General features: G+C 37.9%; 1 protein-coding gene and 1 non-coding gene across 4 annotated transcripts; both read left to right on the forward strand.

Moving 5' to 3' along the window:
* The first annotated feature begins 560 nt into the window (after positions 1–560).
* Positions 561–2,812, forward strand: LOC122085162 (putative UPF0481 protein At3g02645). Of its 3 annotated transcripts, none has more exons than XM_042653621.1 (3): positions 561–702; positions 1,004–1,134; positions 1,247–2,812. In XM_042653621.1, the coding sequence occupies exons 2-3, from the start codon at positions 1,033–1,035 to the stop codon at positions 2,573–2,575; spliced, it is 1,431 nt and encodes a 476-aa protein (XP_042509555.1). In that variant the 5' UTR covers positions 561–702; positions 1,004–1,032; the 3' UTR covers positions 2,576–2,812. The 3 variants fall into 3 exon arrangements, with proteins under 3 accessions (XP_042509555.1, XP_042509553.1, XP_042509554.1); XM_042653619.1 differs by lacking the exon at positions 561–702 and adding an exon at positions 741–841; XM_042653620.1 differs by lacking the exon at positions 561–702 and having other exon boundaries at positions 854–1,134.
* Positions 2,813–11,774: 8,962 nt separating this feature from the next.
* Positions 11,775–11,881, forward strand: LOC122085339. The gene has a single exon (XR_006142111.1). It is a non-coding gene; the product is annotated as a small nucleolar RNA R71 (small nucleolar RNA).
* The last annotated feature ends 391 nt before the right edge of the window (positions 11,882–12,272 follow it).

Genomic DNA, 12,272 nt, shown 5'->3' on the forward strand with positions numbered 1-12,272 from the left:
ATAAGAGGGCAGTGGCATTGGCATGAAGGCCACGCAACTTGGTAGTGATCGAAGCAACAACAACAACAACAATTCCGTTCTATCCCAACTAAATGAGATCGGCTATAGAAAAATGATGAAAGATGACGCAAGAAAAATAAAAGTGAAAGAAAAGGAACACACCACATCGAGGGGAAAAAAAAAAAAAAAGAGATAAGGAACATGGATTCTTGCTCTCCAAAATGGTAGACCAATTAGTGATCCCAATCCTTAATTTATTTATTTGAAAGTGTTCTCCATTTGTGCGCATGGCTCCTGTCAGCGCCTCATTTGTCTATTTCTTTCCTCTCCAAGTAAGGGTATAGATGTCATTTCATTGGGTGGACGAGACAGGTAAACACGTGGGATTAAGGAGAGAGAAATGACAGGGTATAGCAGCATGGATTTCGCCTGATGCAGGGCAGCGGTAATGAATGGTTTAGATACTTTCAAACCCAACCTAATGGTCAATAAGAGCTAATAGGTGATATGTTCATTACACTGACACAGCATAGATTCCATTCCCCAATTAAAGAAAAAGCAATGAGACCACACCACTAGGGTTGACGCGCTTTTGCGGAAATTTTGTTTTTGCTGCTAGGTTGCAGGAACTTTCCCTCTGCCCACATGGAAAAGTTCTTACAACCTCAGGTAGCGGCAAGAGTCATTCTCTTTAACCATTAGGTATAAGGAAAGTTCCAACAAATTCACTCTTTTTATTTTCACTTATTTATAGGGAAAGTTTTCCTTCAAGTTTTTTATCGTCTTCTTGAGGCTTTCTTTTTTGGATAGGTTTGAGGCTTTCTTTGTCCGCAAGACTTTGGTATAGTTTTATTTTCTTTATAAATTTCTTAATTGATTTTTGATCTAGCTTCATTTTAGCATTTGGATACTAATTAAGTGATCTTTGTGTAATGGTTTTGAATTTTTTCATTCTTTTGATTTCGTTTAAGATTTTTTTTTCCTCTTCCAATTTTTCTTCCAGTCGAAGCAATTCTGAGCTTGCTGAACTCAATGACCAATGCTATAAAGAAAAAAGGATATGATGATTGCCAACTGAACAGAGATGAAATCAAGTTACTGATCTTGCCCATGGAGGAAAAAGTACAAGAAGAGGTCAGTTTGTTCAACTTTTTTTTTTTTTTGAATTGAATTGAATTGAATTTGGTGCTAGTCCTTTTAGTCATTCTACTAGTAAAGAAAAAAGGGTTTTGATGATTGCCAACAGAACTGCGATGAAATGAAGATATTGGTGGAGTCCATGGTGGAAAAACTAGAAGAGGTCAGTTCCTTGCTATCCAATTATGATATATACCGAGTTCCCATGCAGCTTCAAAGGGTAAACCCAGATACCTACACACCTCTGTCAGTCTCAATTGGCCCTTTGCACTATAACAAGGAACACCTAAGGACCATGGAGACACATAAGTTGCGCTATTTAAAGCGCTTTCTAAACCCACCCTTTCAGAAAACATTAGATGATTATGTGGAAGCTATGAGTAATTTGGAAGAAAGAGCTCGCAAATGTTATTCAGAAACCATGGGCATGGTAAAAAATGAGTTTGTGAAGATGATGGTGATGGATGGATGTTTTATACTTGGGTTCCTCGATAACATTGAATCAGGAGCGAATGATCATTTCATATCAAATGTTTCATGGTATGAGGAAATTAAGATTGATCTGATTAAGCTTGAAAATCAGCTTCCATTCTTTGTTCTTGAACATTTAGATGGCCTAATCTTTCCAAGGTTGCCCGGCCAATACACCTTCAGTCATCATATCTATGCAAATCTCTTGAGTTCTTTCGCAAAAGGGTTCCATGGCCCAACCCTTGGTAGTGAAGAACAAATAAAATCATTACAATTACCTAAGGGTGAAACAAAGCATTTTCTTCATCTTTTACATTGTGTTCTAGTCCCACCAGTCCCATCATCTCCTGTGACGAGGAGGAGGTGGAAATGTGGTGAAAAGATTTTGCCACTTAAGTATTGTGCCTCGGAACTTAGGAGTGCTGGTGTCAAGTTTCAGAAGGAGGAGATGTCGTCTGATCACTCTCCTCCAAAAAAGACATCTTTATTTGACATAACCTTCGACATGGAGAAGGGAATATTGACAATCCCAACTATCATGATCGACGACAGTACAGAAATCATCCTCAGAAATCTTATTTCCTTTGAGCAAGGCCAAAAATACTGTACTAAATATTTCACAGCCTATGCATACTTCATGAGTGGCCTCATTGACACTCCTAGTGATGTCAAATTACTAGAGCAGAAGGGAATTATAACAAACCACCTTTGCAACACAGAAGATATAGTGACCTTATTTGGAAACATTGGCAAATATGTTACCCTGGATGCTCGATATCCTTATTTCTATGGTGTTATCAAGGATTTGGAGGATTATCACAATAAATCATGGAATAAATCAAAGGCGAGTTTGATGCAGAAGTATTTCAACACGCCATGGGCATCGATTTCAGTAGGTGCTGCAGCGTTACTCCTCATCTTCACCATTATACAGACTACTTGTTCCATCTTACAAGTCAAACCTTGAACAAGTCCAAGATCTGCATCCATGCCATGAATCTATTCTCTTATATATTAGATGGTTGTTGAGATGGTGTAATCTCGCTTTTTATTTATTTATTTATTTAATTTAAAGATGACCTGAAATGTGATATAATTGTGTAGCTATCATAAATAATTCCTCCCAGTGTTTGGAGGCTCATTCATACTCTGCTCACATTTGACAATATTTACGCATAATGCATGGACTGAGAAAAGCTGAAAATTAGTCTTCCCTTCTTTACATAGCAATGTCAGGTCAAAGAGTTGAAAGGAGAGATCATGGAATGGTTAGGGTAACGGATCTTGGGCTTTAATGGGCTAGGTTCATGTGGACCTCAGAACCTTTGGTTTTGGTGGAACAATATTTTACATGTTTTTCCAAACTAAAATTTTAAAGATTGGACAGTAATGGTAAATTCCAAAGGAATTCTGAAATCTGTTTTTCATTTGTAATTTAGTTTTTTGTTGGTTTAATTCATGCGGCAAAACTATTATGTGTGTTGAGAATTTTCAGTATTTCTTTCCATTAAAACCATATCTAGAAGTAGGAGGAAATTCTGTCAATCCACTAAACTTATGGGACAGTCTAAAAAAAAGGTTTTTAATTGAAAACAGGGGTAATTTTATCCGATCGTAGCTGATCCGGATCGTTATCGACCTTAACCGATACTGAGTTCTCTAGCCTTGGTTTGAAATTTGAATTGCTAATTCTCATCTAGGTGGTAGGGATGTTATGATAGGGATAGAAATGAGAAACTTGTTGCTGCAAAGTGCAAAAACAGAATAAATGGAAGGCATGAGTTGTGTCTGTTAGGCCCTTGGTGTATATATTTCAATATTTGTAAGGATTTTGGATTGCAAGCCATCTTCCTTTATGCTTCCTAGGCGTCAAAACCCGCAAATTTTGGGTTTGATTAAGTCATTCAAATCAGTGAGGTTAGAATTTTAAAAAAGAACTACTACCTAGGCTCTTAGCCAATATTGTAATGTCTTGAATCATTCAGTTCACTAATGTTTTTTTTGTTTCTACGTCTAGAAACAGCAGAAACAACTTTTCACGTTTTCAGAAGCAAAAACATATTTTTTGGTGTTTGATAAACCTATTTCTCGAAATTTTTTTTACAGACATAATGCCACTAAAAAATTCAATAGTATCATTGGATCCCCAAAAGGGAGAGAGTGTTCGGTTGCCTCTTTTTAGGTTTAAATAGTTGAAAATTTTATCGGGTACAATAGCCTTTTTTTTTTTTTTTTTTTCAAATTCGTTTCTAGAAACGACGAAACAAGTTCGACTTGTTTCGTTATAGTCGTTTCTAGAATTGTAAATAGACATAAATTTTGATTTATGTTTATAGAAATAGGTGAAATAGAACAACTTTATCAAATGCTTTTTTAGTTGTTTCTCTTTTTTTGAGAATAATAAAACAAAGAAACGAAACATTGTCAAACAATGCCTAAGAAAATGGAGGTGAATGGTTCAGCTCGGATTGAAAAAGCTAAGAAAGGACTTTGAATGCTAGGGGCCTTGATACTCCTAACCGGCATGAGGTGAGGTTGGGGAGAATTAATGAAGTTAGGTACGGTTGCGTTTATTAATAGAAACCCGTGTTTGGCAACAAATTTCAGGACCCACAAGTTCTGGAGGGAATTGATCGAGATTGAACATGTTTGCAAACTATACACGTGAGTAAGGGACATTGGAGCTATGGATGTCAATCCGAGGGGCAGTTGGGCCTAGTTGGTCCCACCATCAATGTAAGGCCCTCACAATATTTGTTTCTTTAGATAATCAGGCTTTGGATACCAAAGCATGATCTAAATTTTCTATTCAGTTGGTGACGCACCAAGGGCTCAAGGTAATTAGGAGGCTTTAAATGGGCTATGAACAGATCTTAAACGAGTTATAAACTTATAATGGTGCTAGATTGTCTTAAATGAGATAATAGGATAATTATAAACGGTCGGTTAACGTCCAGTTATAGCATTTGTGGTCCCGATCAGGAGAACGCATGGTAGCTATTATCTTGCACCAGGTATGTGGCTGGTGCTTGAGTCCGGTACATTTAGGTTAACATTCTATTGGAACGTTTGTAGAGTATTTTCGTTTTATTGAAATGAAAAAACGGAATAAAGTGCTTGATGTATCATAAACGAATTTTTGTTTTTTTTGTCTTTTTTTTTTTGACAAAAAGAACAGTAGAAACTAGAATTGACGGAACGACAAATAGTTGTTCCGTCTTCCCAATTTCGTTCTAAATAAATAAATAAAAGGAACTATTTGAGGGATTTTAGGGAAATCGTTCATGATAAACTTGTCTTTCGCCCTAGCTTTTCATTTTTCACAATTTCGAACACAGAGAGAAGAGAAGACTTGCATTTTGAAACCGTTCCAGAAACAGATTCACTAAACACAATTTTTTCGTTTAAAAACGATGTTCTGACACAGAAACTGAAATTTTCGTTTTTGACCCGAAATGTCATTTCTGAAACAAAAACGCAGCCTTAGGGCCCGTTTGATAACGTTTCAAGAAACGCGTTTCTGCTGTTTATGTTTCCAGAAACAGCAGAAACGGAGCAAAAAGCGTTTGATAAAACTGTTTCGTTTAATTTATTTTTAGAAATAGAAATAGAAATTTTTACTTATTTATGGTTCAAGAAACGACCCAGGCGAAACAAGTTCAACTTGTTTCGCCGTTTCTGGAAACGACTTGTGGCAATTCTTTCACTGGTTACCATCGACTTCTAAAAACATGACTTATCAAACACCTTTAATTCCGTTTCTGTTTCTAGAAACGGAAATTTATGTTTCTGCCGTTTCTTGAAACAGAAACGGCAAAAACGTTATCAAACGGGCCCTTAGTAATCAGCTGTATCAGTCTCATCAATCTTCAACTTATTTGTTTAGATTAGATCTGCATGTCACATTAAGCTGTGTGCTTGTTTTCAGTTGATCTCATTTGGATGAGAATATTACTCATTTTAAGAGTGCTTTATCTTAAGAACATGATTTAAAGAATTGGAATTGAATCGTGATCGGATGATTCTGAACGATTCTCAACTAAAACGTACTATGTATTTTTTGGCTTTACGTAGATTCCCGATCAATTTTGATCGAATCCGACTAATTTTAGGTATTTGGAATGGAAATCCATGGAGACCGATTTGGATTACTCGAACCATGCTTGAGAGAATGCTTCTGATTTGGAAAATGTCCCTTTAACGAATAAATCAATGGTGTTGAAAGTTTGACTCTTGATGCTACTAAATCAAGCATATAGCAAAATAAATGTCTGGGAGCATGGTCCTACATCAGTGTTTTCGGTCAATAAGAGCACATATTCTGCCATTGGTCAGAAGGGGAGCGGTGGTTACTTCCCACCCTTTGTCTCGACACAGCGGTGCCCTCCTTGACAAAAAACACATCCCCATAAAAAAAAATAATACAAAAAAGCATACCTAATGCACGATGCTCCCACCATTAATGTGAAGAACCCAGACTGATTAAGAGGACTCGGACATACACCCCAACACAATATTTAATCTCGATCTGCTTAATTTATTGTTTTGGTGATTGATGGCATCCCATGTCTTTTTTTTTTTTTTTTTTATAACTAAAATCAATTCCCAATGGTCATTAGATAATTTTATGTTCATGTTTTATATTTGATACCAAGCACATGAACATGACGGTCAAGAAAATTTAAGATAAGATTCGTTAGTTTCACTCGTTTTCTATCAAACCCGAAAGTAAAGTCAAGGTGTGCATTAGACAAATTAATATCACATTCTCGAAAAGCATAGATACAAAGTTGGTACGAAAGGGAAGCTACTCTCTTATATCTTCACGCCAGAATTACACGGGAACGACTAAGAAAAGACTTAATCAAAAAAGACTTGGTCTTGAGTCTTGACCAGTTTTTTATTTTATTTTATTTTATTGAATTCTTTATTATGGGTGGCATGGTGGAGAGAGTAAGGGATATTTTTCCCTAAATTTGTATGGACAAAGTTTTCCTCCATCGTTGGTGATGGAAGTACACCCACTAATATCATTATTATTCTCCCCTTCCTTCGTCATGGGTGAAGGGAACTGCCCCCAATTTATAAACAGAAAATAAGAAGTCTACGCAAAATAATGCTAATAATAATTATTAGGGGAGAGGTTTTGTATAAGATTTTGCATTGTGTACGACCATGTCAGATGGGGCTTGGGGTTATATCGTAGACGCTCATCTTTCATCCAACAGTTGTGTGCACAAAACTTTTACCTAATTACTAGTTGGTTCATTAAGAGTGAAATTTTTAGAATTAATTCTAATTAAAAATAGACAAAATTATTTTAAACCAATGGGATTAGAAAGTATCTTTAAATTGACACGATGTTTTAGCATGTAGAAATGTGATACGACAATCTTTTTCGGATGAACAAACAATATTAAAGGTAAAAAAGAAAGAGAACAAAACAGAAGCCTCAGTAGCTACCCAAAGGCATAGGCCTCAATAAGACCTTATCACCAATTGCAAAAGATTTACGCAGAATGTGTTTATCATGGAAAGCTTTGGTCTTTTCCTTGTAAATTCTAGAACTTTCATAGGCTTCATTCCTAAGTTCCTCCAACTCAGATAGTTGGAGCCTACGATGAATTCCCGCATCAGACAAATCAAAGTTAAGCTTCTTAATGGCCCAAAAGGCCTTATGCTCCAACTCAACTGGTAAGTGACAAGCTTTCCCATACACCAAACGGTAGGGAGACTGGCCAAGGTCAGTCTTGAATGCAGTCCGATGGGCCCACAAGGCATCAATGAGCCTAAGGGACCAATCCTTACGGTTGGGATTACCAGTTTTCTCCAAGATTTGTTTGATCTGCCTATTAGACACCTCCACTTGGCCACTAGTTTGGGGGTGATAAGGGGTAGATAACTTATGGGTGATCCCATACTTTTTCATTAGGGCCTCAAAAGGCCGATTACAAAAATGAGTACCCCTATCACTAATTATTGCACGTGGTGCACCAAAGCGGGAAAAAATGTTCTCTTTGAGAAACTGGACCACCACTTTGTGGTCATTAGATTTACAAGGTATGGCCTCTATCCATTTAGAAACATAATCAACGGCCAAAAGTATGTACAAATTCCCAAAGGAATTAGGGAATGGTCCCATAAAATCGATGCCCCATACATCAAAGATCTCAACTACCAAAATAGGGTTGAGGGGCATCATGTTCCTTTTATTGATACGGCCAAAAGACTGGCAGACAGGGCAAGCCTTATAAAAATCAAAAGCATCTCTAAAAAGAGTGGGCCAATAAAATCCGCATTGGAGAACCTTTGCGGTAGTCTTCTTAGGTCCAAAGTGTCCACCACATGCATGATCATGACAAAAAGAGAGAATGGAATGTTGCTCATGATCAGGAACACATCGTCGGATAATCTGATCTGGACATATCTTAAACAAATAAGGATCATCCCAGAAAAAGTGCTTAACTTGGGAATGAAACCTATACTTATCTTGGGTGGACCAGTGATCCGGAGTCACACCTGAAACTAAGAAGTTGACAATGTCAGCAAACCATAGTTCACTGGACATTGCAAATAATTGTTCATCTGAAAAGTTCTCGTTGACTGGAGAATCAACAGTCAAGGAATTGGGAAGCCGGGATAAATGGTCTGCAACTAGGTTTTCAACTCATTTCTTATCCTTAATTTCTAAATCAAACTCTTGCAAAAGTAAAACCCACCTAATGAGACGGGCTTTGGCATCCTTCTTCTGAACTAGGTATATGAGGGCAGAATGATCAGTATACACCACCACATGTGAACTAACTAAGTAAAACCGAAACTTTTCTAATGCAAACACAACAGCTAAAAATTCATTTTCAGTGGTTGTATAATTGAGTTGTGCATCATTTAAGGTCCTACTAGCATAGTAAATGACAGTGGGCAACTTATTAATCCTTTGACCTAAAACTGCTCCTATGGCAAAATCTGAAGCATCACACATCAGTTCAAAAGGTTCAGTCCAAACAGGTGGTTGAACAATGGGTGCATTGGTCAACTCCTTCTTAAGTTGCTTGAAGGATTCTAGGCACTCTTTGGAAAACTCAAAAGTCTGATCTTTGACAAGTAATGAGGTGAGAGGTCAGGCTAACTGACTAAAATTCTTAATAAACCTTCTGTAGAAACCTGCATGCCCTAGAAATGACCGAACATCCTTAACAGATTGAGGATGTGGTAAATTATCAATTAAATCCACTTTGGCTCTATCTACCTTAATTCCCTCCTTGGATATTACATGGCCTAAAACAATACCAGATTTAACCATAAAATGGCATTTCTCCCAATTCAAAATCAAATTCTTAGATATGCACATTTTCAAAACTAGGGAAAGATGATGAAGACATTCAGAATAGGAATTCCCATGAATTGAAAAGTCATCTATAAATACTTCTAAGAATTTTTCGACCATGTCAGAAAAAAGGCTCATCATGCATCGTTGGAACGTAGCAGGGACATTGCAAAGCCCAAAGGGCATACGCCTGTAAGCAAATGTTCCATATGGGCATGTAAAAATGATCTTATGTTGGTCCTCTAAAGCAATTGGGATTTGGTTATAGCCAGAATATCCATCAAGAAAACAATAGTATTCATATCCAGCTAACCTCTCTAACATCTGATCAATGAATGGCAATGGGAAGTGGTCTTTCCAGGTTGCCATATTAAGTTTCCTGTAGTCAATGCACACACGCCATCCTGTTTGGACACGGGTAGGGATCAACTCATTATTGGCATTAGGAACTACAGTCACACCAGACTTCTTAGGCACTACGTGAACTGGGCTTACCCATTGGCTGTCAGAAATAGGATAAATTATTCCATGATCCAAGCACTTTAGGATCTCTTTCTTAATGGCTTCCATCATCACTGGGTTAGCTCTTCTTTGGGGTTCCGTGGATGGTTTGGACTCCTCCATAAGATGTATATGATGTTGCACAATGGAAGGGCTTATACCCTTGATATCAGCCATGGTCCAACCTAGGGCTTCCTTATTATCTTTTAACACTTTAACTAACTCCTCTTCCTGGCTAGAAGTCAAATTTGAAGAAATTATTACAGGAAGAGTCTGGTCAGGCCCTAGGAAAGCATACCTCAAATTAGATGGCAACTCCTTAAGATCTAGCTTAGGGGGCTCAACTATGGAAGGTTTGGGAATGGAATCGAAAAGGGGTCCTAAAGGCTTCACGAGTGTGTGAAGACTCAAGACTTCAGAAAAGAAATTTTCACTGTCATCATCCAACTCATCCATACACTCTTGGAATTCTGAATCAAAATCAATATCAAAGTTGGTAACTAAATCATCAGAAAAATCCAGAAAATCCTCAAGCATATTGATCTCTTCTTCCATATGTTGTTGCTTGCCAATCCTAAACATGTTAAACTCAACAGTTTGGTTACCAAAAGATAATCTTAGGAAACCATTCTGACAATTGATTAATGCATTACTGGTAGCCAAGAATGGTCTTCCTAAAATTATTGGGATCTCATCCTTGGTTGAGAAGGGCTTGGTATCTAACACAATGAAATCAACAGGGAAAATAAATTCCCCCACCTTTAGTAAGACATCCTCAACCATCCCTTTAGGAATCTTAACAGACATATCTGCCAACTGAAGAGTAGTTCCAGTGGCTTTCAATTCTCCCAATCCTAGTTGCTTGTACACATGGTAAGGTAAAAGATTCACACTTGCGCCAAGGTCAAGTAAGGCATGCTTAATATAGGTGTTGCCTATAACACAAGATATGATAGGGCTCCCTGGATCCTTATATTTGGCTGCTATAGGCTGAGTAATTATGAAACTAAGGTTACCTACCAAGAACGCCTTTTTGGGCACACTAGTGATACGTTTGTGAGTACACAAATCTTTCAGTACCTTTGCATAGGTGGGAATCTGGGATATGGCATCCAAAAGAGGGATGTTCACTTCTATCTTTTTGAAGACTTCTAAAATTTTATCCATGGAAGCAGTCTTCTTTTTGTGTACCAAGCGATTAGGAAATGGGATAGGATGAACATAAGGACTGTTAGGGATTTGTCCCTGTTCAGAAGAATCATTTTTGGTTTTCTTAACCAAATCATCTTAAGTTTTAGAAAAATCTTTAGGTTCATCAGACGAACCTGAAATAAGAGGCACACTTATGTCCTCAACTGAAGAAGAGTTAACAGGAGTAATAGATGGGAAAGATTTAGAAACACTCTGTTGGTACTCTCTACCACTCCTAAGGGCATAAACAACATTGCATTGGTTAGAGGGCCCTTGTTGAGTCTGACCTTGTACTATATTCAGTGGTGCATTAGTTGGTCCTTATGAACTAACAGGTTGATGATGCCTAGGGTTAGGCTCTGGTTGACTGGGTAAAGTTCCCTTCTCCCTCTCACGCATAATTGAGACAACTTAGGTAAGTTCTCTCGTAAGATTTTGATGGTTTGTCATGAGGAGGGTCATATTTTTTTCTAAGTCACTTATTCTACTTGCCTCTCCAATATTGGTAAACCCAAGGGGTTGCTGATAAGATGATAGAAGAGGGGCCCTAGGAAAACTCGCCTGAGGTCCTACATTTGACCTAGGAAAAGTATTTTGGGAAAAAGATTGTTGTGCAAAGGGAGGCCTTTGGGGTCCAGGTTGACCTTGATTATAGAAATTGAAAGGTCATGCTTGGTTGCCCTGATTCCAAGAGAAATTTGGGTGATTTCTCCATCCTGGATTGTAGGTATTACTATATGGATTATTCTGGTATAAGGCATTAGCACTATCATTAGAAGTGCCCCCAGAGGTGTTGGGGCATTCTTCTATGACATGTCCAGGGGATTGGCACCAAGCACAAATCTTAACCAAATTGACTGATGATGGCTCTCTAGGAACAATAGCCTCAATCATCTTGATTAGGCTATCCAAATGGGCTTCTTTGGCTACTATCCCCTTCACAAAATATCATTTTCCTCCTATGGTTCTTTCACTCTCTTGGGTTGATTCCCACTCACGGGTTTTGTCAGCGAAGTCAAGTAAGAATTCCCATGCCTTTCCTTCATCTGTAAAGGATGTGAATCCCTCAGGGCACATAGACTCTATCATTTGTTTAGTTGGGTAATCAATACCCTCATAAATTATTTAACATAAATGCCATAGGTGTAGGCCATGGTGAGGGCATTCTTGGAGTAGATCCTTGAATCTCTGTATAAGTTTGGAAAATGACTCACTAGGTTTTTGCCTAAACTGAAGGATATCACTTCTAAGCTTATTGGTCTTGTGAGTTGGGAAAAACTTATTAAGGAAGATAACTGTGAACTGTTCCCATGAGGTTATGGAATTTGTGGGTAACCCATACAACCACTTCTTAGCTTGGTCTTTCAATGCAAAAGTGATAAACCTAAGCTTAACAGCATCATCAGAAAGCTGTTGGATCTTAATTAGAACACATACCTCTTCAAATTCCCTTAGAAATAGGTATGCATCCTCAGAGGTCAACCCATGGAAGTGGGGCAGCATAGTGATGTATTGAGATTTGAGTTCAAAATTATTGCCCTGGGCTTGTGGTAGAACTATACAGGAAGGTTGGGCTGTTCTAGCAGGGTAGAACCTATCTTTCAGAGATTTAGGTGAAGGGTTTTGCTGTTGGTCTCCCATATTG

This window comes from Macadamia integrifolia, chromosome 7 (genome assembly GCF_013358625.1).
Source record: "Macadamia integrifolia cultivar HAES 741 chromosome 7, SCU_Mint_v3, whole genome shotgun sequence".
Classification (NCBI taxonomy): domain Eukaryota; kingdom Viridiplantae; phylum Streptophyta; class Magnoliopsida; order Proteales; family Proteaceae; genus Macadamia; species Macadamia integrifolia.